Source organism: Eubalaena glacialis, chromosome 8 (genome assembly GCF_028564815.1).
Source record: "Eubalaena glacialis isolate mEubGla1 chromosome 8, mEubGla1.1.hap2.+ XY, whole genome shotgun sequence".
Classification (NCBI taxonomy): domain Eukaryota; kingdom Metazoa; phylum Chordata; class Mammalia; order Artiodactyla; family Balaenidae; genus Eubalaena; species Eubalaena glacialis.
Genome location: NC_083723.1, coordinates 100456975 through 100471066, shown reverse-complemented (window position 1 = coordinate 100471066; position 14092 = coordinate 100456975). Strand labels below are relative to the sequence as shown.

General features: G+C 39.3%; 1 protein-coding gene across 11 annotated transcripts in view; it reads left to right on the top strand.

Moving 5' to 3' along the window:
* The window catches only part of CADPS2 (calcium dependent secretion activator 2), a 548265-nt gene that overhangs the window by 196429 nt on the left and 337744 nt on the right, over window positions 1–14092 (top strand). For all 11 annotated transcript variants that reach the window (XM_061198688.1, XM_061198685.1, XM_061198689.1 and 8 more), the window contains one exon: window positions 5394–5726. In XM_061198688.1, coding sequence (XP_061054671.1) covers window positions 5394–5726 — 333 coding nt within the window. The remainder of the gene's footprint in view (window positions 1–5393; window positions 5727–14092) is intronic.

The following is a 14092-nucleotide window of genomic DNA, read 5'->3' as shown; positions in this document are numbered from 1 at the left end:
AAGTTGTATGTTGGGAAATAAACATGGAGGAGATGGTGGAGTTGAGAATGGTTTCCAGGTCTCTCCAGGAGGGAAATAGGTATTGATACTCATTGAAGCAGGTAAGCAGGAGGTCAAGCAAATAATGGGAGAAGTCATGAATCCCATTTGAAATTTGTTAAGTTTAGGGTGTCAGCGGGACGTGTCAGGAGAGCTGATGGGTGGTATTGGAGATGCAAGTCTGAAGCTGAAGTGAGATGAGGAGGGGTTGGTGGATCACCCTTTGTGATGGTGCTGGGATTGGGAACATGTGCAAAGTGGAGCACCTCAGACCTAACGATGGATGGGATGGAACCTTAGCGAGGACACAGGGAGGAACAGCCTTCTGATGATGGTAGGTCTTCCTTTCTCCTCCACATCTAGGGCCAGGAGGGCTGTTCCTCATTCCTGCTTTCAGGTCATTGCTCTTCCTCCCTCAGGCGAAATCTCTTTTGCCTTCTGGAGTGCATTCCTGTTCACTATTACCACTTACTACACTTTGAGTTTTTCGGTGTTTATCCATCTCCTGGTTCCTCTCCCATGGGCATCCGTATCTTAGGAAGCCTGTGATCCAGGTGCCTATCTAAATTCTCTTCTTTAGCCTTAGAGGATTCAGTGTCTGTAGATAGTCATCACTTTTTTCAACAAACCTTTATTGATCCTTTACTCTAGGCAGGCACTGTGTTAGGCACTGGGTTCACTAGAAAACAAGACAAAGTCACTGCTCTGGTGGCTCTTATATTTTGGGGAGACATACAGTAAATACATATCTGGTAGTGCTGTGTGCTAAAAAGAAAAACAGAGCAAGATAAAAGGGTGTGATGATGAATAGGGGGAAGGGGTGGGGCTTCCTCTGAGGAAATGATGGTACTGACACCCACGTGAAGTAAGGGCGTAAACCATGTGGATATATAACATGAATATGATAGAATACAGTGTAAACCATGTATTCTCTATTGCTGGTAACAATTTATCCCTAAACATAGCAGTTTAGAACAGTAAATGCATGTTATCTCACATGCATTTCTCAGGATTAGGAATCTCAGAGAGGCTTAGCTGGATGTTTCTGCTCCGGGTCTCTCGTGAAGTTGCAATCAAGCTTCTGCTGAGATCACACTCGTGGCTCAATTAGTCAGGAATTTGAATTCCAGTCCATTCCCGTGGTTCTGGGCTGACCTCAGTTCATTGAGGGCTGTTAGACCGAGGGCTTCAGTACCTTGCGTCACAGCGGCTTGCACCCCCCGGGCATGTGATGGGAGAGCGCACTGCAGGCTTCCATAAACTAATCTCAGAAGTGACGTACCATCACTATTTTCTGTTATCCATACCTTAAGCTGCCTCTCTTTCCTGACTTGTCTCCCTCATTGCCTACATGTCGTTTCCCAGTTCAGCTTTTTGCCTTCCTCTCATTTCCCTTTTCATCCAAGCTTTCTAGAAGGACAGTTTGTATTGGGTTGGCCGTTCACTTGGGTTTTTCCATAAGACGTTACGGAACATCTTATGTAACGTCTTATGGAAAAACCCGAACGAACTTTTTGACCAACCCAATATTTGCCGTCTTAACTTTATTGCAACTTGTCCTTTTCTCCTTCTGCAGATCAGTTCCTACTCTTTACCACTCTACTATCTTCTCTGCCAAAGGTGACCAGATGGTGGTAGAGACAATCAAATTTCTGCTGATTTGAGCTGATTTCCCTTGTGGTACTTGATTCTCTATCTCTCAGGACTCTCTCCCCTCTTGATTGCTAATGTGTCGTATTTTTCCTTCTGCTTCTGACATTACCAGCCTCCCCTGGATCCAGTTTTTCTGCCAGCTTTGTAAATATAGGTATTTCATGGAGTTCTGTTCCTCACTCTGTTTTTTACTGTACTTGGTCTTCAAAGCTGACCTCTACCAAAACTAAACTAGTAATCCAGGACCATGCCCCCCATATACCCACCACCATTTACAAACAACACACACACACACACACACACACACACACACACACACACACACACGTTGTTCCGCCTGTATTCTTTAATTATTTTTAGCTAGTGGAATCCAGACACCCCAGTAAAAACTGTGAATCATATTTTCCCTGCCTTTACACATTCTGTAACTCACCAGGATATGTTGATTGTCTCCCAGCTGTCTCTCCTCTGCCTCTCTCTTTAGCCCATGAATTGCCCTAGATCAGGCCCTTACTGCTTTTCACCTGGTCTCCAGATAACTGATCCCAATCTCTGTTCTGGTCAATTGTCATCTACCCTTGATGCTGCCACCAGTTACTTGTCTAAATCGTGCTTCTCGTATTTCAACACTGAGGTTACCTAGCCATCATCGACTGCTGACCCACCGGCAGAGCTCAGATTTCCTTGCTTGGCACACGCTGCATTTGGCCATCTGGTCTCTGTTGGTCTGATTGGCACAACTTGTGTTCCATTCACCCTTATATTTGATGCTCCTGAAGTATAAAAATTCTTACGTTTCCTTCAAAAGGTCATGCGATTTTATGCTTCTTGCTTTTTACCTCTTTTATTTTCCTGACATGTATTTCCTTCTCCCTTTTCCCCTTACTCAACCCACAGGTCATTCAAATCACAGGTCCTTTGTCCTTTTCCCCTCTCCTCCCCAACCTTGCCCCTCAGATAACAGAGTTAGTAACTTCCTTTTCTTTCCCCCCACCTCTGCATAGGTCTCTGTGATTGCTTCCGCCCTCTGTTTTACTGTGTATCCTGTCTCTCTCAGGCGGTGTGAGCTGTTTGAGGGCAGGATTTCGGCTCATTTGTCTTTATGTCCCCAACACTTAGCAGAATGCCTGACATGTTGTTACCACTTAGTAAATGTTGATTAAATAACATGCAATTGGACTGAGTTAGTATGGCTTTAGGTATGGTTTTACAGAGGAAATTAAGACTTCAAAAACCTAAGTTCATCAGCGCCCTTGCTTCAAAAACACTGTTTGGTTATTTGGTAGAATTTAGCACTGACAGACAGAAGAGGTTGAAAAAAATGAAATGCCTCCTAACTTAGAGTATTAGATATCAAACAATTAAAAGGTTTTCTGAAGCCAATTGTAAGGCATTTATGTTGTGCTTTAAAAGTATCTTGCCGTTCCAGCTTTATACAATTACCAAATTTTTAAAAGTTGTTTCAATTTCAAATATTTTCTCTTAGATATAGTGTTCCATGCAGCATTTCAGTATTTCTGTATCACGGTGCAATCTGGAGACAGAAACCACACGATAATTGATCAGGGAAAATTTGTTATAAAAAAATGAGGGGTTGGCTACAATGGGCAAGGGAAACTAAAGAATATAGGAGTAGCAGGTACAGGGAGCAGAGCACCCAAGGAAGGAGCAAACCTGGAAAAGGCTGGGGTCCAGACCTCATTGGAGAAGATGTGGCGTATCCTACCGGATGGCAGGCAAGTTCACTGCAGTGCCGCACCGGTAGGACTCACAGGAGCCTGCCTTCTGCAGTGCTGCACTGCACAACGGCCCGGGAATCTGCCAGTGTGGGCGCGCCCTGCGAAGCCATCCTTGGGGTCTGCAGAGAAGCTGCCCCGGGGATTGGCGCCACGTGCCTCCAGGTATAAGAAGAGAACCGGGAACCAGGGCCCTTCCTCCTCCAGTGTCCCTCCAGCACCCTCTAAAACTGTACCAGTGGCAAGGCCACAGGAAGACAGCCCTGGAAAACAGTGGATTGATGACTGGCGCAGTCCGCCCCCTCTGACTACTGAGCCTCCGTACGTTCCCATTTAACAAGATACAGCTGTAACGGAAATTAGAAAAATTATGTCCGTATAACATTTATCTTGAAGTCTAGTGCCCAGCGAGAGTAGTGCAATTAGATGAGGATGAGAAAGAAGATGGAGAGACCCCTGTGTGTTTAGAGGTAGTTAAATGGCATTTTTAGATAAAATATTAAATATCTAAATTTTATTTTCCTTCATCTAAATAAATTAAAGACACTATTCTTATATTTGGGGCTTAAGAATTAGTTTTGGCTTAGAAACGTAAAAAATAAGAGTCTTTTTGACTGTAATTGGGCCACAGCTAGTAAAAAGAGAGGAAGTACTGTGTGTATGTGTCATGCATGTTTGCCTAGTGTAAAATTCACCACTCCTAATTCAGTACGTTAGTTAACCAAAATATTCAAGAGTCAGGCCATTGAGCAAAGATAGGAAACAATATTTTGTATGAATGGTCTGAAAAGAGGAGAAATTAAGTGGGGAAAAGGTTTGGGACCTGGTAGCTGAGATGCCAGTCACTGGGACAAATGAGGCTGCTTTGCACAGACCACACATACTGTTTGCCCACATGCAGACAGACGTGGTAGTAGCATTAGAGCAAATAGTGGGGTCATAATTTGGGAGTACCTCAGTATCATGAGTCAGTTCTTAGGGAAAAGATTGACATGAATTTTTGTTCCATAAGCCTTAACAACAGATGTAACTCATGGGGGCTGCATTAAATAGTCCTACAGATTCTTTGGAAGGAGTTTTTGTTACTATAGGAAGAAAACAGGAATAAAATCAGTCTCATATGACCTATAGAGGCTTCTTAGGCATATTGATGACAGAATAGATGTTTCATGAATCTTGGCTGATACTTGTTGATATATGGGTCTGTGACTTAGAAGAAAGGAGAGATTCGAGGCCAAGTCTGATGTCCCTTGCACAGTATATGACCTTATTACTTATTACCCATCTCTTCCTACCCATTTCAAAACTGTCTCTCTCCCTGGTTGTCATTGTTTGTGTTTTATTTCTTACTTGATATTAGTGGACAGCTAAAAGTTTTAGTTTGCTTTTTCATCATCGATTTTTCCCAGCTACAAGAAGTGTGTGAGGAGTTGGGGAGCTAGTGAAGTCAGGGGTAGGGACAGGTGTGTACCCCCCAGCTGTGGAGTAGTTTTGATTAACAGTTATACCCAGAGGGTATTGACTTGGATACTAGACTTACCACACTATTGGCCTTCATATTTTCAAACAATAAGGGACCTTCTCCTTGCTGAAGAACTAACCAGAACTCCCAAGTACACATTGGGAAGTTGGGTTCATATCTCCAATTACCTTTTCGATCAACTCTTAAGGGTTTCAGTTGTAGAGATACCCATGACCTTCAGGTGGGGAGCGTGTAGGTCAAGGTTGGATCATCTTACAAGTTCCTCAAGACTCATTATTTTCTCTCCTAAACATTTCAACATTTTAAGAGAGGTGATTTGGAGCCTCCACTTTGTCATTAGTTAGTGTGTATTATAAAACATTTGAACCGTTGTGGAATGTTTGGTGTCATAACTCTTGGATTGCTAAAAGCAGTTGGTGTTAGTGTCCATGCCTAATTGTAAGTGGGTTTTTGTTTTCTTTTGTTTTTTGTTTTGTTTTCAGGTTTTTCTGAAGAGTGATCGAGTGGCCAGAATGGTTCAGAGTGGAGGATGTTCTGCTAATGACTTCAGAGAGGTGTTTAAGAAAAACATAGAAAAACGTGTGCGGAGTTTGCCAGAAATTGATGGCTTGAGCAAAGAGACAGTGCTGAGCTCCTGGATAGCCAAATATGATGCCATTTGCAGGGGTGAAGAGGACTTGTGTAAACAGCCAAACAGAATGGCCCTAAGCGCTGTTTCTGAACTTATTCTGAGCAAGGAACAACTCTATGAAATGTTTCAGCAGATTTTGGGGATTAAAAAACTAGAACACCAACTTCTTTATAATGCATGTCAGGTAAGTGATCATGATATTTCCTATTCCCCTGACTCACAGAATGAACACCAAGTCTTTACAAGCCTATGAAGATGTACTTTGCTTTCTCTAATCACTTTGTTTGAAAAGGTGAGTGAAATCGAATTTTAATATGTCAAATAATGACATTTGGAAGAAGCTTTGAAAGAATTACTTGATAGGAGAAGAATATCTGTGCATTTTATTCAGTAAGTAATTGTTCCATGTGCCCTATTTTAGGACATCAGATTTGTACCTATTGGGTATATGTGTATGGGGCATGCCCTGAATAGTAAAGTGAAAATCGTCTGTTATCTGAAGAAGCTTGGTAATTTATAATAAACAGGTATTCCTCACTGCAGAATAATTTTTCATAAAGGTATGATACTCATCTTCAGAGTTTTATGGAAGTGACTGAAATTTCAAAAATTTTTTCTTTAACTCGGCCAGATAGAAATGAATTGAAGAAGATTGCTAAACTACGTAATTTAGAGGTGACAGAGTAAATAATCTATTTTCTCTTCAGTTATTTTAATCATACATATGAAAAACTGAATGAAATATCATGTTTGTTCCATGTCTTTCATCTTTAGATCCTATGATTTGTCTAAATGTATTCCTTCCTTAGTTGTATTTTGTTTGCTTATTTTAGAGCTATAAATTATTTAACTATGCCCTAATATACAATTTAAATTGACAAAATTCTGGCATTTTAAAATTCCTGTGTTCATTAAGAGTCCACACGTCTATAATGTACATACGTTTACATTTATTTTAAATCTTTTTGCAAATCTACTTCTCAATTTCTGTATTCTATGTGTATCATTTACTTTGCATTACTAATTTGTGAATCATTTCCAATGAATAAATTAGCAGAGTTAATTAATGGAAAAGCAATGTGGAACCTTAACCCTGTGAACAATTCATGCTTTCACTATAATTGTTTTTACTGTATTATTAAACCAGGTGGTGGTTTTGATAATATTGGAGGATGACTGTACAGCCAAAATCTTCCATTGTAAAAGAAACACAACTGGGACTTTGTATTTTTAATGGAGCAGTAGCTCACTTGTATAGTTAAATATTGATGAACATAATTTATTAGTAAAATTCAGATTCAGACATTGAGTAGATGTTTACCGAGTATTCAAGCCAAAAACTTTGCTAGGTGTGGGGGAAACCAACCTTTAACTAAATAAAATATTTGTTCTCTATGTGCTGAAGTCTTAATAGAGCAGGTAGACCTCTAAAATAAGTTATTACAAATGCAGTAGAATTTATCCTGAATGCTACAGGGTCATAACATAAATTCCTGTGGACCTACGAGTTTGTTTGTACGAAAATTAATCTTTTGTTTACTTTTAAAGATCACTTCTACAGCAAGGGTTTTGACCTCCTGGTTTCTGTCCTCTGTGATTTGGAACATACTGGATTGGCCAAAAGGTTCATTCGATGTTTTCTGTCAGAGGGCTCTAGTAGTGCTTAGTTGTCTTTAACTTCATTCAAAACAGTTTTGTTAGATTGTATTGTGACAGCTGTCATAGCAGCATGCATTTAAAAAAAAACTTATCAAAATTGGTGAATTTTTGTGTAGCCATTTTAATATTGAAGATGGAAGGAAAAAAGCACATTTTCGGCATATTATGCTTTATTATTTCAAGAAAGGTAAAAAAGCAACTAAAACGCAAGAAAAGATTTGTGGAGTGTATGGAGAAGGTGCTGTGACTGATTGAACGTGTCAAAAGTGTTTTGCAAAGTTTCGTGCTGGAGATTTCTCGCTGGACGTTGCTCCACGGTCGGGTAGATCAGTTGAAGTTGATAGCGATCAAATCAAGACATTAACTGAGAACAATCAATGTTATACCACGTGGGAGATAGCCGATATACTCAAAATATCCAAATCAAACGTTGAAAATCATTTACACCTGCTTGGTTATATTCATCGCTTTGATGTTTGGGTTCCACATAAGCGAAAAAAACCTTCTTGACCATATTCCCGCATGCGAGTCTCTACTTAAACGTAACAAAAACATTTTGTTTTTAAAACAAATTGTGATGGGTGATGAGAAGTGGATACTGTACAATAATGTGGAATGGAAGGGATCGTGGGGCAAGCGAAATGAACCACCACCAACCACACCAAAGGCTGGTCTTCATCCAAAGAAGGTGATGTTGTGTGTGTGGTGGGATTGGGAGTCCTCTATTATGAGCTTCTTCCGGAAAACCAAACGATTAATTCCAACGAGTACTGCTCCCAATTAGACCAACTGAAAGCGGCACTCGACGAAAAGCATCCAGAATTAGTCAACAGAAAACACATAATCTTCCATCAGGATAATTCAAGACCACATGTTTCTTTGATGACCAGGCAAAAACTGTTACAGCTTGGCTGGGAAATTCTTTTTTTTTTTTTTTTTTTTAGATTTTTTTGATGTGGACCATTTTTAAAGTCTTTATTGAATTTGTTATAATATTACTTATGTTTTATGTTTTGGTTTTTTTGGCTTCAAGGCATGTGGGATCTTAGCTCCCCGACCAGGGATCGAACCCACACCCTCTGCATTGGAAGGCGGAGTCTTTAACCACTGGACCACCAGGGAGGTCCCTTGTCTGATTCATCCGCCGTATTCACCAGACATTGCACCTTTGGATTTCCATTTATTTCGGTCTTCCCTGGAAGACTGTAAAAGGCATCTGGTACAGTTCTTTGCTCAAAAAGATAAAAGGTTTTGGGAAGATAGAATTATGAAGTTGCCTGAAAAATGGCAGAAGGTAGTGGAACAAAAACAGTGAATATATTGTTCAATAAAGTTCTTAAAAACCAAAAGAACCTTTTGGCCAACCCAATACTTCTAGTTCAAATCTCTATCTGTAATAATGGATTTATTTTTACCTTCAGTTCTATTAGTATTTGCCTCATGTATCTTGATGCTTTGTTAGGTTCATACACATTTAGCATTGTTATGTCTTTTTGTGGAATTAACCCCTTTATATAAAGTCCCTCTTTGTCCCTGATAATCTTTTTTTTTTGAAGTCTACTTTGTCTCAAACTAATATGGCTACTTCAGCTTTCTTTTGATTAGGGTTAGCATGGTGTATCTTTCTCCATCTGTTTATTTTTAACCTGTCTGATTCTTTGTTTAAAGTGGGTTTCTTGTAGACAGCACATATTACCTCTGGTTTTTGTTTTTGTTTTTAATCCAGTCTGACAATTTCTGTCTTTTAATGGGTGTGTTTAGACCATTTGTACATAAAGTGATGTAGTTGGATCACATTCTGCAGTCTTTTTAAGTGTTGACCCTTTTTTGCATTTGTTCTTTGTCTCCCCTCCTTTTTCTGCCTTCTTTAATTTTAATTGAACATTTATATGATTCCATTTTATATACTCTTTTGATGTACTACTTATCTTTTTAAAAAGTGTGTTTAGTAATTGCCCTAAGGCTTACAATATGTATTTTAAAATAATCTAAGCTTACCTTCAAATAACACTATAAGGCTTCAAGTGTAGTACAGCTCTCCCATAATAGAGAATTCTCAATTCCTCCTTCCCATCCCTTGTGAAATTTCTGTCATTCATTTCACTTATAATATGCTCTATTCACCAAACATATTGTTACTACTCTTGCTTTAAACAGATAATTTTTAGATCAATTAATAAGAAAAATAAAAGATATATATATGTGTGTGTGTGTGTGTGTGTGTGTGTGTATATATATATATATATATAATTTCACCTTCATTTATTCCTTCTCTGACACTTTCTTCATGTAGATCCAAGTTTCTGACCTACATCATTTTCCTTATCTGAAAAACTTCTTTGAACATTTTTTGAAAGGCAGGACTACTGATAATGAACTCCCCCAGTTATCGTATATCTGATAAAGTCTCTGTTTCTTCTTTATCTTTAAAGGATAATTTCATTAGATATAGAATTAGCTTTTTTTTCTCTTTTAACATTCTAAAGGTTTCACTCCATTTTCTTGCTTGTGTGGTTTCTGATGAGTAGTCCGATCAAGCTCTTATCCTCGATTCTCTGTAAGGTGTTTTGTTTGTTTTCTTGTCCTCTGGCTTCCTTTAATAATTTCTCCTTGGCTTAGTTTTCTGCAGTTCAAATATGATATGCCTGGGTATGAATTTTTTGATATTTCTCCTGCTCGGTATTTTCTGAGCTTCCTGAATTTAGGGGTTTGTGTGTGTCATTACATTTGGAAAATTCTCAGCCATTATTAATTCAAACGTTCCTTATATCCTATTCTCACCTTCTCCTGCCAGTATTTTAGTTATATTTGTTATGTCTAGTTATGTTACTCGCCACAGTTCTGGGATGTTCTTTTTGTTTTTTTGTTTGCTTTTTAGTTCTCTTTCTCTTTGCATTTCAGAGAGGGAAGTTTCGGCTGACCTTCAAGTGTCCTGATTCTTTCCTCAGAATCAGCAAGTCTACTGATGAGCCCATCGAAGGCATTGTTCCTGTCTGTTAGTGTTTTTGATTTCTAGCATTTCCTTTGATTCTTTCTTAGAGTTTCCACCTCCCTGCTTATATTATCCATCTGTTCTTGCCTGTTTTCAACTTTTTCCATTACAGCCCTTAATATATTATTAACGGTTACTTAAATTCCTTGTTAGTTAACTACGTCTGTGTGACATCTTAATCTGGTTTGGATGCATGATTTGTCTCCACAGACTGTGTTCCTTTTTCTTTTTTTGCCTTTTGGCATGCTTTGTAACTTTTTGTTGAGAGCCAGGCATGTTGTATCAGGTAAGAGAAACTGCGGTATATTTGCCTTTAGTGTGAGGATTTACGTTAATCTGACTGGGAGGTTGGCTGTGTTTAATGTTTGTTGTAGCCACAGGCACAAGAAGCTTCACATTCTTCTAGTGTCCTTGTCTTTTTCCCCTGTCTTGACTTTGGGCTTCCCTAAGTATTCCTCTTCAGAGAGTCTGTATCTGCGGCTCTTTAACCGCGATCAGCTGTTCTTCTGGAGCGATGCTGGTGTTGTGGTAGGGTGCTGGGGAGAAGGGAGTGTTCATTCTACCATTTGGTAAAGTCTCAGTCTTTCCGTGGGCCTGTGTCTCAGGGCTGTAACTTGCACAAGTGTTTCTAACCTTTGTCCCCGAGTATTGTTTTCCTCCTCACCCACGTCCCTTATTTCCTTCCCTGGCTAAAGCATCCCCCATTTGTTTCCTTGAAGTCTTGTCTCTTGTTCATGCTGGGTTTTTTGTTATTATTATTATTTTTCAAATAGACAAGACAGGAAGGCTGCAAAGGACTGCAGAGGGGGCAGCTTTCTCCTCCTCCAGCTGGAATAAGTTTTCAGCGTTTTCTTCTAACAAAGTCTTTTCCCCTTTGTTAGGGAAAAGACTCTGGGGAGGTATAACAGTGGCTCTTCTTCCCCTCTTCCTGCCAGGTTCACAATGGGGAACCTTCTTGGATCCTTACCATGAGAACTTGATGGGGTTACTGGAAGAAAGCCCAGGAAAGTGTGGAAGCCCCTTTATGATTACAACCCCAGGAGTTTCTCACTCTCTGCACTCAGCTTCCAGTAGTTTGTCCAAATTACTAGTCAAATAAGTGGTTCTATATTTCTGGCACCCATTGATTTCTGCTTTAAATGTAGTATCTCTCTGTTTTTCCTGTGTCTCCAGATATTGGGTTAGTGGTTTGCCCTGAAAGCTCAGTTCTCTGATAAGTGAAGAAAAGTCATTGATTTTCAGCTTGTCCAGCTGTTTATTGTGAAGACAGGAGGCATGACTTCTCCTAAGCTCTTTACGTATCTGAGCTGAAACTAGAGTTCTCTTCAGCTCTGAGATTTGAAAGAAAAGCTTAAAGATTTTTTGATTAACTTAAAGAAATTACAAAAATACTCATAAATAAGGGAAGAGCTTTCCTTTGGAATAAGAATCATTTTACAGAAATTAAGAAAATGGATTGTTGAGAAAAATAGCTGAGGTTCTTTTTTTCCCCTCAAGGACCTGTCTATCTTATTTGTTCTTTTGTTGTCTTTCAACAGAGTTTAAAAAAGAAAAGGCTATAGAAATCACAGAAGATAGCCTGCCCTTTATAGGGAAGGAATGGTGTGAGGAGAGGAATTAGTAGAGCAGGGCTCGGGGAAGCAGCTTGGTTTAAAGGTAGCCAAGCTGCAGGCACTTGACTCCAGGTACACGTTGGTGGAATTTACTCCACTTTCCCTGTGTCTCAGGAAAGGCTTTGAGGCTCTTGCTCACTGTAAAATTCTTGCTTCTGTATTTACTTACCCTGTCTGGTCCCTTGTTTTTGCCAACAGTGTTCTCCTAGGAAATCTCAAAGATGTTTTGTTGCTTCAGGGTCAGAAGCTCAGGATAGGAAGCTGCTCTGCTGAGATGTGCAGGTTGGCAACGGACAGACAGCCCTTGGGGACTCGGAAAGGAAAGGACTTGAATGAGGAGGGAGCAGTGCCAGGGCTGCCACCTGAAGCTGACAGGAGCCTCACGTGGTTTTGTAGCCCTTGTCCCAGAGCTGTAGGTTTAGCATCCAGAATGGAAAAACAGGAAGCCGTCTTCTGAAGAAGCATAGGTGTTTGTATTACTTCCAGTCAGAGCCAAGAACTTATTAATTTCAAAATTAAGGCATTTAAGGGTTTCCTTTAGGAAACTCTTAAAAGCACTAATTTAGAAGATAGCATGTATAACAATTAAGTTATGAGACCAGGGATAATTGAAAGAAAAATTATTTACATGTTATCAGAAAAACATAAGAACAACCCACATATGTCATGGATTAGTTCTTGTGCTGTTGAAACTGCCTGTCAGATTTTGGATTCTTTGCTTTGAGAATATTGTGTTTGCATTGGTGCACATTCACAGAACAAAATACTAAGAAAAAAAGATGAAAAAAAGCGCAAACTGTACATTCTACAATGAGTAACATAACAATACCAGAATCTGAAATTGTTAACCATCATTTACTTGAATCAGGATATTAAATTAACAGGGGTGAAAGAAGCCCAGTCTGTCAGAAGAGAGTTTAATTTCAGAATGACTTGAAGGAAATGCAGTGAATTTCAAATAAATACAATCATACTTTTAGAGAAATGAAGTTAGTTGATATTAAAGCTATGTGTTTTATAGTCTTAATAATTTTTATTTCATATATTTTTGAATTAAAATATTGTTACTTAAGTGGTACCAGTAATGAATCAGCTTTCCTTGAACAAAAATGAAATGTTTTTTAAAGATTATTTTAAAATACGACAAAGTGTGGTACACTATGTTTAAATCAGTTCGTTAACCCATTCTCTGTAATCATGTAGAGAATACAGATGGTAACATAGAAAGGAGATCTAGTTATTTGCTAGCTTTAATTTTTTTCAAAGGAAGCACTCTTGTAAATGCCACAGTGGCGTGGTAAGTCCCTGGCTCTACCTTCTTGAGGTTGAGGAGAATGCAGTATTGGGGAGAATTGTGTAATCTTCAGGTGTGTCATGAAGAGGGTTACCAGGATGAGAAGATGCTGAGTATTCTGTGGGGGGGAGGGGTGAGCATGTGCTGATATGGAGATGTGAAGCAGCCCCTGGCGTCTGGGGGGAGCTGCTAGTATAAGGAGGGCTGGGTTGGGGCTGTGGTTTGAGGTAACATTAGCACATGTGGGTGTGGCTCTTGTAGATTGCAGAGACATACAATCCTAAATGACCAGAGTCTGAGTAGTGGAATACATAGTACCATATATACTGTCATTCTCCTCCTTTTACCTTTTAAGAGGACTAATTAACTGAATTTTACAGCCATCTAGATCCTGATCTTTTCTGCCGAAAGCATTCTTCATTAATCTTTCATAATCTCCTTCCATTAACTAAAGAAAGTTTCACCCATGTTTACCCAAGAGTCAAAGCAAAGTTACCTGGAACCTTCCTCTCTAAATACCACTCCCCCTGCCCTCACCAAATTTCTTATATTCTGAAGACTGTAAGAACTGTGTTAAGTAATATTACAGAACTGGTTGTGTGTTTGTAAGGAATAAGCAGGAATATTTATGAATGGTTAAAAAGTATAGTGTTCAGGTTTATGATTCCCTTCCCCTAGAAATCTCAAGCTTTGGAGATTAAGCACTTGAGGTCTAGGAATTTTAAAAAAATCAACAGAGGCAATTGCTGTGCTTCTTGCCCCTCTCACTGTGAAAGTCTTCCCCTGGAAGTGCAGGAACCATGAGGCATTCTGTTCTGAAGACCCCCTTTCACGGTGTGTAAAGGGAAAATAGGGAGAGACATATGAATCGCTCAGAGGAAATTGGTAGCTGCCTTTCACTGCTGTCATCTTTTTTCTCAACTAGTATCATGTGATTGATAATACATTTTAACATAATTTGTCTACTTTGGCAGAAATATAAAAGCACATTC